Source organism: Nerophis ophidion, linkage group LG11 (assembly GCF_033978795.1).
Source record: "Nerophis ophidion isolate RoL-2023_Sa linkage group LG11, RoL_Noph_v1.0, whole genome shotgun sequence".
Classification (NCBI taxonomy): Eukaryota; Metazoa; Chordata; class Actinopteri; order Syngnathiformes; family Syngnathidae; genus Nerophis; species Nerophis ophidion.
The window spans coordinates 62,288,876-62,303,885 of record NC_084621.1 but is presented as its reverse complement, the minus strand read 5'-3'; the positions used below and the strand labels follow the sequence as shown (position 1 = coordinate 62,303,885).

At 37.9% G+C, this 15,010-nt stretch overlaps 1 protein-coding gene across 3 annotated transcripts in view; it reads right to left on the bottom strand.

Annotated features, from left to right (window-relative positions):
• me1 (malic enzyme 1, NADP(+)-dependent, cytosolic) overlaps positions 1-15,010 on the bottom strand; it is a 286,578-nt gene that overhangs the window by 153,408 nt on the left and 118,160 nt on the right. For all 3 annotated transcript variants that reach the window (XR_009808883.1, XM_061916429.1, XM_061916430.1), the window contains one exon: positions 2,278-2,411. Coding sequence is in view for 2 of the 3 variants with exons in the window: in XM_061916429.1 (XP_061772413.1) it covers positions 2,278-2,411 (134 nt within the window). In the remaining variant the exon portion in view is untranslated. The remainder of the gene's footprint in view (positions 1-2,277; positions 2,412-15,010) is intronic.

Genomic DNA, 15,010 nt, shown 5'->3' with positions numbered 1-15,010 from the left:
CATTGTGTACATATAGCTAGCCTATATAGCATGTTAGCATCGATTAGCTTGCAGTCATGCAGGGACCAAATATGTCTGATTAGCACTCCACACAAGACAGTAACAGCAACAAAACTCACCTTTGTGCATTCACGCACAACGTTAAAAGTTCGGTGGACAAAATGAGACAGAAAAAGAGGTGGCATAAAACACGTCCTAGAAAGTCGGAGAAAGTTATACATGTAAACAAACCACGATGAGTTCAAGGACCGCCAAAATTAGTTGGACAAAACGGCGCTCACCAAATACTCGAATCAGTGAAGAATGTTTAATACAATCAGTGTGCTTTATAACAATTAGGGAGGTTTGTGTCATGTTTGTCCTTCTGCAGAAACTATATTAAAACAAAACTAAAAAATGTTTTCTTCTCATTTTTTTTCCATTTTTCATACATTTTTGAAAAAGCTCCAGAGAGCCATAAGGGCGGCGCTAAAGAGCCGCATGCGACTCTAGAGCCGTGGGTTGCCGACCCCCGTCCTAGTTGATATTATTCTCCAGGGTTGAAAAAGGGTTCCAATACCAGATCCTCTTTAGCAATCTTCTTTCATTGTAGGTGTATTGTTTTTTTAATGTAGATCAGGCGTCACCAACCTTTTTGAAACCAAGAGCTACTTCTTAGGTACTGATTAATGCGAAGGGCTACCAGTTTGATACACACATAAATAAATTGCCAGAAATAGCAAATTTGCTAAATTTACCTTTAATAGATAAATCTTTATATATATATATAAAAAAAATGGGTATTTCTGCCCATCATTCTGTCGTTCATTTTTTTCCTTTTACGGAAGGTAGAGAGGTAGAGAAAAAATGATGACAAAAAACACTTAATTGAACGGTTTAAAAGAGGAGAAAACAGGAAAAAAGAAAATTAAATTTTGAAACGTAGTTTATCTTCAATTTTGACTCTTCAAAATTCTAAATTTAACCGAAAAAAATGAAGGGAAAAACTAACTAATTGGAATCTGTTTGAAAAAATTAAAAAAATAATTTATGGAACATCATTAGTAATTTTTTCCTGATTAAGATTAATTTTCAAATTTTGATGACATGTTTTAAATAGGTTAAAATCCAATCTGCACTTTGTTATAATATATAACAAATTGGACCAATCTATATTTCTAACAAAGACAAATATTTTTTTCTTCTAGATTTTCCAGAACAAAAATTTTAAAAGTAATTCAAAATACTTTGAAATAAGATTTAAATTTGATTCTACAGATTTTCCAGAATATTTTTCTTTAATTTTAATCACAATAAGTTTGAAGAAATATTTCACAATTATTCTTCGTCAAAAAAACAGAAGCTAAAATGAAGAATTAAATTAAAATGTATTTATCATTCTTTACAATAAAAATAAAAACAAATACTTGAACATTGATTTAAATTGTCAGGAAAGAAGAGGAAGGAATTTAAAAGGTAAAAAGGTATATGTGTTTAAAAATCCTATAATCATTTTTAAGGTTGTATTTTTTTTCTCTAAAATTGTCTTTCTGAAAGTAATAAGAAGCAAAGTAAAAAAATAAATGAATTTATTTAAACAAGTGAAGACCAAGTCTTTAAAATATTTTCTTGGATTTTCAAATTCTATTTGAGTTTTGTCTCTCTTAGAATTAAAAATGTTGAGCAAAGTGAGACCAGCTTGCTAGTAAATAAATACAATTTTTAAAAATAGAGGCAGCTCACTGGTAAGTGCTGCTATTTGAGCTATTTTTAGAACAGGCCAGCGGGCGACTCATCTGGTCCTTACGGGCTACCTGGTGCCCCGCGGGCACCGCGTTGGTGACCCCTGATGTAGATGAATGACTGTGTCATTTTGTGTGGTGTCTTACCCTGCAGTCCAGTCAAAACTATTCCATCTAATTCTTAAATTGTTTTGATGACAATAAGAAGAATAGCAGTGTGAAGCTTTGGCAGAGTTCCTGAGAAAAGGAAGACATTTGGCCTGATAGGGGAACACAACTCACTCTAAAGAATGTGCTCTGTGTTCCGGAATGAAGCATGCAAACTGGAGTTTAAGGTTGCAGGGTTTAAAAAAATACTTACGAGGGAGAAAAGGGAGGATTCGGAGGACTTGTGTAGGAGTTGAAAGGCACAATATAAAAGTCTGTTAAGTTAAATATGAAAACCTCCAGATGTAGATTTCTCTCAGAGAGAGCACAATCCTCTGGGAAATCTGTCAAAATTCCTGATACAAGATGCATGTGTGGATACCCACTGCTGGGGAGTATTCATTCTCACCTATCCAGGTCATGTTTCATCATTTCATAGTTCTTAAGCACTCTTAGCAGCTGCACGTCCTGAGTAATGAAGCAAGGAGGAAGCAGGCCGTGGATCCCCAGCTGCAGGCGCTCATCGAGGGTGAATGCCATGCCCTTTCAACACAAAAAAAACAACAACATATTATTCATTAATACAGGGGTCTGGAACCTTTTTGGCTGAAAGAGCCAAGAATCCGAATATTTTAAAATGTATTTCCGTAAGAGCCAAATAATTTTTTTTTCAACACTGAACACACACCTAAACGTGTGCATTTTTAAGTAAGACCAACATTACAAGAGTATAATAGGTCTCTTGTTCTTTGTAATAACATTGATATTCTGAAGCAAACTGTGGAGGGGGCGTGGCCTGTGGCCCTGCAGCGAAGCGGGGTGTGCCCGGACCGGCCTCTAAATCAGCGACAGGTGCGTGGACAACCCACCTGGGACTTGTTATCTAATCACCTGTCTCTCTGTTGTAAGCAGCAGCCAGGAGGAGAGACAGGGTCGGAGCTGGAGCCAAAGTGCGAGCGAGAACGAAATAGAAAAAGACAATTGCTGGAAAGCAACTGAGAGACTTACTGAAAACTAAAAAAATATCGTAATCCTGAAACAGGCTTTCATGTCGGTGCTTGGTGGTCTGAAGAACCCCATGGAGGGCAAGCCCTAAAAAAAATAATAATAAATAAAGTGCGGTAGAAAAAGGATGGATGGATTCAAATGCATGAGCATGTTTAATATTTTGAACGTTATTTTTAACACTTTGATTACGAGTGGAATCAGTCATTACTTATCGTGTTAAGCAGGGTTAGCTCAGATTTATCCGAGAGCCAGATTCAGTCATCAAAAGAGCCACAGGTTCCCTACCCCTGCAGTAATATGTTATCATGCAGAAGGGATGGGGGAGTTGTTAAAACGATCATGATTTAGTAGCGTATTTTCCAGACCATAAGGCGCACTGCCGATGAACGGTCTATTTTCAATCTTTTTTCATAAAGGAGTCATATTACTATTTTTTTTTCTAAATTGAAAACACTTCCTTGTGGTCTACATAACATGTAATGGTGGTTCTTTGGTCAAAATGTTGCAAAGATTATTGTTTAACAGATCATCTTCAAGTAGCTTTCTGACAGTGGCTCACCTTCGGCAGCGTCTCGGACGGGAGTGGAAGAAGAGTCAAAAGATGGAGCTAACTGTTTTAATGACATTTAGACTTTACTTCAATCAATAACGAAGCAGCATTTCCTCATCCGTGGTGCAATAACAACGCCGGAAACGTGTCCCGTGAAAACCGTCCGACCGGAACTCTCTAATAACTAAAGTTCCTTGGGTGAATAATACAAACTCACTATACCGATATGTTTTAGCGCTTTCATGGCGAGTTTACTGATAGATACAAGTCATGACTTTACAGTACTTTATATTACAAATGGCAACATGAATTACCATGAATTGATTAACCTGGACTTAAACAAGTTGAAAAACTTATTCGGGTCTTACCTTTTAGTGGTCAATTGTACGGAATATGTACTGAAATGTGCAATCTACTAATAAAAGTATCAATCAATCAATCAAAACAGTGGAGGATGAATGTCCCATAACAAGAAGATAGAGAAAAAGAAGCTTATCAACTTTGGTGTCGGCACAGACTACAAAGGCCAAAGCGTGCAATTTTTCAGCACTTATGCAGATCCCAAATACAAATCAGCAGGTACCAGAGGTGAGAAAAGTTTCTCTTGCATAATATTAAGAAACAAAACGCCAGATAATCAATCAATCAATCAATGTTTACTTAAATAGCCCTAAATCACTAGTGTCTCAAAGGGCTGCACAAACCACCACGACATCCTCGGTAGGCCCACATAAGGGCAAGGAAAACTCACACCCAGTGGGACATTGGTGACAATAATGACCCAGTGGGACGTCGGTGACAATGATGACTATGAGAACCTTAGAGAGGAGGAAAGCAATGGATGTCGAGCGGATCTAACATGATACTGTGAAAGTTCAATCCACAATGGATCCAACACAGTCGCGAGAGTCCAGTCCAAAGAGGATCCAAGACACAGCAGCGAGAGTCCCGTTCACAGCGGAGCCAGCAGGAAACCATCCCAAGCGTAGGCGGACCAGCAGCGCAGAGATGTCCCCAGCCGATACACAGGCGAGCAGTACATGGCCACCGGATCGGACCGGACCCCCTCCACACGGGAGAGTGGGACATAGAAGAAAAAGAAAAGAAACGGCAGATAATATGTCTTACCTTATAAACACACCATAATAATACTTGTATGTTGAAGCACAGTACAATCCATCAAGCGGTGCGGCATCATAACATACCAACGTCGTACTAAAACATTTTGACGGATTTTTGAGCGCCGTGTGTAATGTTCTATATTTTCAATAGAACATACAAAATGTTGGTGTTGTTTACTTGAGTCATATTACCATCATAGTGCAGCCTAAATGTATGTCTTGTGTGTGACTGCCATCATATTGCAGTCAACATGTATCTCTAATGTGTGATTTTCATCTACTGGTTCCAATTACCATTTCACCATGTACCAAATAAAATAGCTTCGAGGTCGGTAAGTAAAAGCAGAATTATTTTGTACATTAGGCGCACTGTCGAGTTTTGAGGGAAAAAAAGTATTTTCAGTGTGCCCTATAGTCCGTAAATACGGTATTTTGATGTATTTTTAAGCGCACAAAATATAGACCAAAAATTTTTTAGCTGTCATGATTAATCGCTTAAATCGACTAGAAAAAATCTTTAGCTTTGATTATTTGTTTAAGGTAATTAATAAAAATTGATAAAATCCAGACGGCGTGGAGTGCCCTGAATTTTAAATACGCAAACATAGTTTCGTTTTCGCACGGTCGCTGCAACAGAGCGCACATGAGAGCGTTGGTGTGTAGGTGCCGTGATTTGTGTAGTTCCAAACAGCGAAAAAAAATTTGGATTAATGTATACATAAAAGTGCAATTTCAGTATTAATGGTGTGCATTTATTTTTTATTTTTTTAAAGAAAAAAGATGAAGGCTATGGAAAGCAGAAAAAAATATTTAAACTATTTTCTTTAAAATTCAGAGGCCATAAAGTGTGTTTTATCCAATTACTTGATTAATCGAACAAACTAATCAATACGATTGTTAGCTAGTAAAATGACCTAAACACAAACTCAATCAATTTGAATAAAATATATATTTATGGAGATGTTTATATGTAGTCTAAAATGTTGTCTACTCTAGTCACGCCTGTGGTGGTGCATCACAACTGCGAATATATGCTTACTATTCCCAATATAAAAATTGTACGGAGTAGGACATATTAGAAAGCTTTCAATTAGATAGAGCAATCTAACGATTTAAATCTGAATACAAATACATGTATTTGTCACATCCCTGCTTTGCAGAGGGTGTCCAAATTGGCAAATATTCTATTTCTCAATGTGGTATCTAAGTACATAATACAGAGTTAAAACTTTGAGTGAATTTGTGCATATTTAAAATCAAGGCTAAATAAACACAACCAACTTTTGCCACTTTACCTTTTGTTGTGGGGTTGCCCATGATAAGACAACCGACATAAAATATTGGTGGGTTAATTTAAGTGTCACTATATGAACTATGCAAAAGTGATTTATTATGATTTGACACACTAAAAAGATACTATATGACTTTCTATGTAAACTCTCTGAGCCCACAAACTATAGTATTTTATTTGAGGCTAACACCAATTTCTCCTCAAGGAAAGGAATGTGAGAAACACAATGTTAAAATACACAATAACACAAAGACTCTGGTATCTAGATGTTTACTGTATGAGCAGTGTAGTGATTTATATTCCCTGTATACAGTCTTACCCAGAACATATGGAGTCCCAGGGACCAAATACAGACTCCGCACATACAGTAGGGCTCAAACGGTGCTTGAAATTGGGTCATGGTGGTTGGTCATGTGTCAGGCCATGATCATGCAGTAGACCACCAACTACTGCAAAAGTTCCTCCACCAGGAATGAACAGAAGCAAGGCAGCCCGGCTGTCTACTCAAGCAACATTAACTACTGGAAAATAATCCCCAGAACATCGGGGAACCTGTCGAAAACCCACAAAGCATCGCCACCAGCTTTACCAGAGCACAAAGACATACCCCAAAGCCATACCATATGCAAGTGGGCCCAAAGGCACGTCCCTAACTCTATCCTCATTCAATCAACACATCCCAGAATTGAATTGTTAGCATTATTGCAAAAACCGTTAGGGTCGGTTTGTCTAATAAAGGCTACCTAAGTGATCGTAATGCGATTAATCGACTAATAACTAAGATAGACAATTGACTATCAAAATAGTTCTTAGTTGCAGCCTTACACTACATAGGAAGTTACCGTATTTCCTTGAATTGCCGCCGGGTATATAGTATGCGCCTGCCTTAGATTACTGCCGGGTCAAACTCGCTTTGTAAAATAATTAGCGCATGCTTAGTATTACATCCGGGTCAAACTCGTGATGTCACGAGTGACACTTCCCCTGTCATCATTTTCAAAATGGAGGATGCTGATTTCAATACCGGTAATTTGAAATCGCATAAAGGGAAGAAGATTAAGAGCTATTCAGTAGGATTTAAGGTCCAATCTATGCTAAAAAGAACAGTAAGCAGCTATGTTTTATTAATATACCGTAGCTGCGTGTGTCAGGTTTCTCATTGTTATCCCACTGGGTTGAGTTTTTCCTTGCCCTGGTGTGGGATCTGAACCGAGGATGTCGTTGTGGCTTGTGCAGCCTTTTGAGGCACTTGTGATTTAGGGCTATATAAGTAAACATTGATTGATTGATTGATTTACTTTACTAGTTGATCCCAAAATATTGGGAAAATTAAATGTATTAGGAAATCAGTGCCCTCCCGCTTCGGAAAGTGACCACCGGACATGCCGACAAGCACTGTCGACACTGCAGCCACACTCCCCAGCACGGCAACACATCACACATCGTCTCGTTTCGCAAACGTGTCTTACATTAAATAAATAAATAAATGGGTTGTACTTGTATAGCGCTTTTCTACCTTCATAGTACTCAAAGCGCTTTGACACTACTTCCACATTTACCCATTCACACACATATTCACACACTGATGGGGGAGCTGTCATGCAAGGCGCTAGCCAGCACCCATCAGGAGCAAGGGTGAAGTGTCTTGCTCAGGACACAACGGACGTGACGAGGTTGGTACTAGGTGGGAATTGAATCAAGGACCCTTGGGTTGCGCACTGCCACTCTCCAACTGCGCCACGCCGTCCCCACATTAAATGCACATCCAAAAAAAAAATCAATCTGCGGCAAAGTATTAAGGCTGACTGTTGCAACACGTTGAACATTTTCCAGCATCTAACGACTTTCCAACTCTCCCCTCAACCACGACCGCCATCGCTCGCCTGTGACGGAAAGATAACAAGCCAACTCAGTCTGTGAACGCTGCTCCAAAGTACTGAAAATGTGTTGATTTATTGTGGATACAAAACGAAGCACTCGTGTCAGGCAGTGGGCCCAGTATATGATAAAACAAAGTAGTCAGCTAAAAAGGCACTTCCCCGTTCACCACCTCTTAATCCAGGGGTCGGGAACCTTTATGGCTGAGAGAGCCATGAAAGCCAAATATTTCAAATGTATTTCCGTGAGAGCCATAAAATATTTTTAGCACTGAATACAACTAAATGCGTGCATTTTTAAGTAAGACTAACATTTTTAGAGTATAATAAGTGTCTTATTCTTTTTGATAACATTGTTATGCTAAAGTTAACCAATAATAAATATAATACTGCGACATTTTGAACAGGTGCGACAGAAAATGGCTGGTTGGATTAAATTGCATGAGAATGTTTTATAATTTGAACGTTATTTTTGACACTGTGATTACCAGCGGAGTTATTAATTACTTATTGTGTTAAGCAATGTCAGCTAAAATGTATCTGAGAGCCAGTTGCAGTCATCAAAAGAGCCACATCTGGCTCTAGAGCCATAGGTTCCCTACCCCTGTCTTAATCAATAATGGAGAAAAAAGCCACCTGGTGGTGGGGGGTAAGAGGGGATGTTGTACTGGGGCCCTAAGTAAGGGTGGCTTTGGGCTTTTGTAAAGTTTGACTTCTTCACAGTGGATATGTTTATATTACTTTTTATACAGTGGATATGTTTATATTACTTTTTATTCATAGCTGTATGTAGAAGTGTCTGGTTGTATCTGCTGCTTTAATGTCTTTAATGTCCTCTGTGTTCTTTGATGTTTGATGTTTCCCTCTTACACACATGTAAGAGGGATTTGTACTATGGCTATGAGTCGTTGTTTTTTTTTTTTTGTTTGTTTTTGTTTTTTCCCCCTTGGCCTCAGTCTGCACCCCCACTCCAGGGCCCAGGCTAAGACCGATTTTTTTTTTTAATTTTATTTTAATCTTCTACTCTTTTCTCCCCCCCCCCCCGTTTACCTGTATGTCATCTTTTTTGTAAGGGGCGCTGGAAGCCGGCAGACCCGTCAGCGATCCTGTTCTGTCTCCCTGTAATGTTTGTCTGATCTTGAATGGGATTGTGCTGAAAATTGTAATTTTCCTGAAGGAACTCTCCTGACGGAATAAATAAAGTACTATCTAATCTAATTCTTTTTCTATAATTTAAATACAGGAGGCAAAATACATAGCAAATGTTAATTAAGTTAAAGTACCAATGATTGTCACACACACACTAGATGTGGCGAAATTTGTCCTCTGCTTTTGATCCATCCCCTTATTCACCCCCTGGGAGGTGAGGGGAGCAGTGGGCAGCAGCGGTGCCACGCCCGGGATTCATTTTGGGTGATTTAACCCCCAATTCCAACCCTTGATGCTGAGTGCCAAGCAGGGAAGTAATGGGTCCCATTTTTATAGTCTTCGGTATGACAGTCTAACCACTAGGCCACTGAGTAGGTCATATAAAATAATATAAAAGAATACAAAAATGAATACAACCATTAAAGTTCAATAATGAAGATTCAAATCAAGAATGTTTAAGACAACCTATATCTCTTAGTCAACATACAAAATGGTTTGTTCCACCTGGATAGTAACAAACCTTTAGCTTTGAACACTTCACATCAAAAGCTCACATTTAAGCATTCACCCAAAGGACCAGCATTTTGGAACAAGGATGAGGTGATAGAAAAAAGGTAAAAATATAATCAATCTATTTTTCGCAGCATAAGAGAAAGTTATGTGTGTGGTGCGCTCAAGGACCCTTGATTAAAGTTTGTTTTAGAAACAGAGTGTCAGGCAGTGTGGGTGACGAACCCCAAGATGCAGAGATGGCAGGCTTGTTGCAGGAAAACATGACTTTTAATGTAAAAAAAAAGGCAGGAGAACAGGAAACAGGCAAACTAGAAACAGCGAACAGGAACCAGTAAACAGGAAACTAGGAACTAGGAGACAGCAAACTGCAGACAGCTATCAGCATACAGCAAACAGGAACCAGGGAACAGCTCACAATAATTCAGCACTGACTGGAGGGCGAGGCAGGTGTAACTAGCAACTGGCTGATTGACACCAGGTATGGCCAGCCTGCCGATCAGCCGCAGGTGAGGGGAAACGGCTCTCAGGAACACAAGCAGGAAATAAAACACAAACACAGAGGAAAAACTACACATAACCAAACTGTCAGTGACAAGCCTGACACAGAGGTGTTGTTACTAAAGACGGGGGAGACGTAACCCACATGATTAATTTGTCACTAATAATAATAATAATGATGGAAAGTAATATTATAATTCATATCATCCACTCGTCATTTCTAGTTGCAGATCAATGACACAATTTATTGTAAGCGCACGTGCTCCTTTACTTTAACCGCGGTTGGTTTCCATAAAATGTTGTTTATGTTTAGGGATCAGGTCAATACATATGTCAAAAAAAAAACCCAACTGTACTTTTGATTAAACTGTTCCCAAGTTTTTAAATAAACAAATGCAGTGCAATCAAGCAAAAGATCTAAAAAATTTACCTGTATGACATTCTGACCAAAAAATTGCATTTTTGGAAAAATATTGGAACCTTGTTTTTTTCTGATTTATTGTAATTAATCACGATTAATAATAAATTCCACAGTTGGCCCTGGTTCATGGCTGAAACCAATAATCTTGGGCTTGAAATGGTTGGTCACCACTGTTGCGTTATTATTGCATTACTTCATAAAACTACTGGAGTTGTTTGTGGTGCATTCTATTGTATTGTTGTTCATACAGTACTGCTTATCCATCAAACTTTTAAAAGGCATGTCACACGTTGAAAATGCTGCGTATTTCATTGAGCAGGGTTGATTTGAGATAAAAGTGTTTTGAGTTACAAGCTCGTTAATGTAAGAAATTGAGCTCATTAGTACTACTGTAATTTCAAGTCCATCTCTTGAAGGCAATAAAAACAGGATTATTTTCATTTTAAATAAATTGGTACCTTTGCAATATTTGAGAAAAATAAATGTATTACAAAAAAAAAACTATGTCACGGGAAATGACATTATTAAGTGCAAATTTTACAAAGTGCTGCATTAGCCTGGTGCAAGAATGTTCATCCATCTGTGGATACTTGCAAAGTAGTGATGAGAGGAAACATGCTTACATGGATATAATTGAACCACGCGGTGGATCATCACGTCCATAACTACTTATAAAGTTTTATGGGCCATTATGGGAGGAGGAAGCGTGTGAAACCACGAAACAGTTAAAGAGCAGCCATACACATTCCTCAGGGGACTGGAAGTCGAGCGGGAGTAGTTTTTTAAGATTTTTAACTCCCGGATGTTAACAGTTGTACGTTTCTTGATGAAGCGTTTAAGCTTTTTAGGGTATATTTACTGACAAAATCGGAAATAAGCACCGCCATGATTGTGCACAGTTGTAGCATTGCTTGATACATATATATATATACACGTATGTATATATATATATATATATATATATACACGTATGTATATATATATATATATATATATATATATATATATATATCAACCATATGAGTTGGAAAATTGTATAAACGGAATACAATGATTTGCAAATCTTTTTCAACCCATATTCAATTGAATGCACTACAAAGACAAGATATATGATGTTGAAACTCAAACTTTATTTTTTTTTGCAAATAATAATTAACTTAGAAGTAGTTGGGAAAGGGCATGTTCACCACTGTGTTACATCACCCTTTCTTTTAACAACACTCAATAAACGTTTGGGAGCTGAGGAAACTAATTGTTGAAGCTTTGAAAGTGGAATTCTTTCCCATTCTTGTTTTATGTAGAGCTTCAGTCATTCAACAGTCCGGGGTCTCCGCTGTCGTATTTTATGCTTCATAATGCGTCACACATTTTCGATGGGAGACGGGCCAAGAAAGTACCCGGACTCTTTTACTACGAAACCACGCTGTTGTAACACGTGGCTTGGCATTGTCTTGCTGAAATAAGCAGGGGCGTCCATGATAACGTTGCTTGGATGACAACATATGTTGCTCCAAAACCTGTATGGACCATTCAGCATTAATGGTCCCTTCACAGATGTGTATGTTACCCATGCCTTGGGCACTAATACACCCCCATACCATCACAGATGCTGGCTTTTGAACTTAGCTCCTAAAACAATCCGGATGGTTATTTTCCTCTTTGTTGTTTCGGAGGACACCACGTCCACAGTTTTCAAATATAATTTGAAATGTGGATTTTTCAGACCACAGAACACTTTTCCACTTTGCATCAGTCCATCTTAGATGAGCTCTGGCCCAGCGAAGCCGGCGGCGTTTTGGGGTGTTGTTGATAAATGGGCTTTGCTCTGCAGAGTAAAGTTTTAACTTGCATTTACAGATGAAGCGACCAACTGTAGTTACTGACAATGGTTTTATGAAGTGTTCCTGACCCCATGTGGTGATATCCTTTACACACTAATTCCGTTTTTGATGCAGTACCACCTGAGGGATCAAAGGTCCGTAATATCATCGCTTACGTGCAGTGATTTCTCCAGATTCTCTGAACCTTTTGATGATTTTACAGATTGTAGATGGTTAAATCCCTAAATTCCTTGCAATAGCTTGTTGAGAAATGTTGTTTAAAAACTGTTCAACAATTTGCTTACAAAGTGGTGACCCTCACCCCATCCTTGTTTGTGAATTACTTAGCATTTCATGGAAGCTGTTTTTATACCCAATCATGGCACCCACCTGTTCTCAATTAGCCTTCACACCTGTGGGATTTTCCAAATAAGTGTTTGATGAGCATCCCTCAACTTTATCAGTATTTATTGCCACCTTTCCTAACTTCTTTGTCACGTGTTGCTGGCATCAAATTCTAAAGTTAATGATTATTTGCAAAAAAAAAATGTTTATCAGTTTGAACATCAAATATGTTCTCTTTGAAGCATGTTCAACTGAATATGGGTTGAAACTTTTTTGCAAATCATTGTATTCCGTTTATATTTAAATCTAACACAATTTGCCAACTCATATGGAAACGGGGTTTGTATGTATGTATGTATATATATATATATATATATATATATATACACACGTATATATTGGCCTCTCACGGCTTCTCCTACGTAACGATGTAGCTATGTATGTTCGTAACACATGCACGCGCATTGTGTTTTTGGCTAATATTAGCAATTTGGATAGCTAGCGTTAGCGGTCATAGAATGTATATTGTTACGTACGCGTGGCATCCTGACACCCAAAGTCGTCATTCCAAGATGCGGAGGAACGTCAAGAAGCAGCTTGAAGGTAAGAAGAATTATTTATTCTTATATGCAGAAAAAAATATGCTGCCTGGTGCCCACGGCACGGAAAACCACAATGGTTTAGCCAAAAGGATGCTAGAATAGAATAGAAAGTACTTTATTGATTCCTGGGGGAAATTCAGCACCACAGTTCGCTCACAATAGACAATAAACATTTAAGTATTTTTTACATGTGAATAATAAAAATACAGTCTATTATACAACATTATTCACATGTGAAAAATATAAATACAGTTTATTATACAGCATTATTCATTATAGGAGCAGCCACCAGAATGTAACTTTGTTGCATGTAGGCAAACAAAAGCAACAAACAGAGTGTGGCGAGAGGACAGAATAAATAGCTCTCTGATTAATGCTAAGGCGCAGGTGAGCGTCCCGAACAGTTATCAGAGGCAGGTGAAAACAATCTGCCGTCATAGCAACAAAAACACAAAACAGGGGTGCTGAAACCAAATTTAAACGACAAGTGAATCAGCAGGTACACAAAGTATGATTCAGGCAACGGATCATCACATAAATTTCATCCAAACAACAACATGACTGCAAATAGTTTACTGCTTCTATTGGACTGCTTTTGTATGTAATATGCTGCGCTGTAACCATGGCACGGAAAACAAAAATGACTTAGCCAAAAGGATGCTAGTCAAAAACATGAACTAGGAGCAGGAACCAGAATGCAACTTTGTTGCATGTAGGCAAACAAAAGCACCAGACCGTGTGAGGCAAGAGGACGGAATAAATAGCTCTCTGATTAGTGCCAAGGAGCAGGTGAGCGTCCCGAACAGTAATCAGAGGCAGGTAAAAACAATTTCCGTCATGTCAACTAAAACACAAAACAGGGGTGCTAAAACCAAACTTGAACAACAAGTGAATCAACACGTACATGAAGTATGATCCGGGCAACGGATCATCACATAGATTTTATCCCAGCTACAACATGACTTTATTTATAAAGCCCTTTAAAAACAACCACAGTTGAAGAACAGAGGGCTGTACACCACAGATAAATAGAGGCAAAGGACAGACTAAAAAATAACCTTTAAAACAGAAGTAAAATACACATTGAAAAAGCAAATACAAATTACCCTAAGAACAACTTGTTAGATAGGAAGCAGTTAAAAAGTTAAAAACAGTTAAAAAGTTTATTTATTCATTAAGTCGAAAATATTAAACCTCGATGATTTGGTAAAATTGCAAACAGCTAAAATGATGTACAAAGCAAATTATAACCTGATACCAAAGAATGTACAACAATTCTTCTCAACAAAAGAGGAACAATACAACCATAGAGAAAAATCTAATTTAAAAAATTTGTATGCACGTACAACACTTAAAACCTTTAGCATATCAGTATGTGGAATTAAATTATGGAATGGATGATTAAACATTGTACTGATATGATCCAGTTTAAGAGGCTATTCAAATTAATAGTGCTTACAAAGTACAGAGAATAAGAATTAAGAGAAAACACTTTCAACCTTATTGAAAATAAGAAATTCTTCATCTCAGTATGTTGGTAATGACTGGATCAGTTAATTGCATATTAAAGAACTGTTGTATTGCTTATTCACGGATGTCATTTTGATATTTTGCTGTAAAGAGGGTCAGTAGATGTATGTATGTATGTATATGTGGGCGCTCTGAAGTGGGAAAGGGGTAGGATTAAATAAGCTTTGCTTCTTCCTACTCCTTTTCGGGCATGATGAAATGTGAGGTAATATTATATTGTCTGTATTGTATTGTGTTGTAAATATTCATGTTCGAAATAAACTAAGAAAGGAAAGGTAAAAAAAAAAAGGAAACAGTTTAAAGTCTCATGCTGGGTTGAAAGGCAGTGAAAAAAATGGGTTTTAGGAAGATTCTTAAAAGTAGCCAGAAAAGGGGCCTGTCTCACATGGAGAGGAAGATCGTAACCACCAATCATTT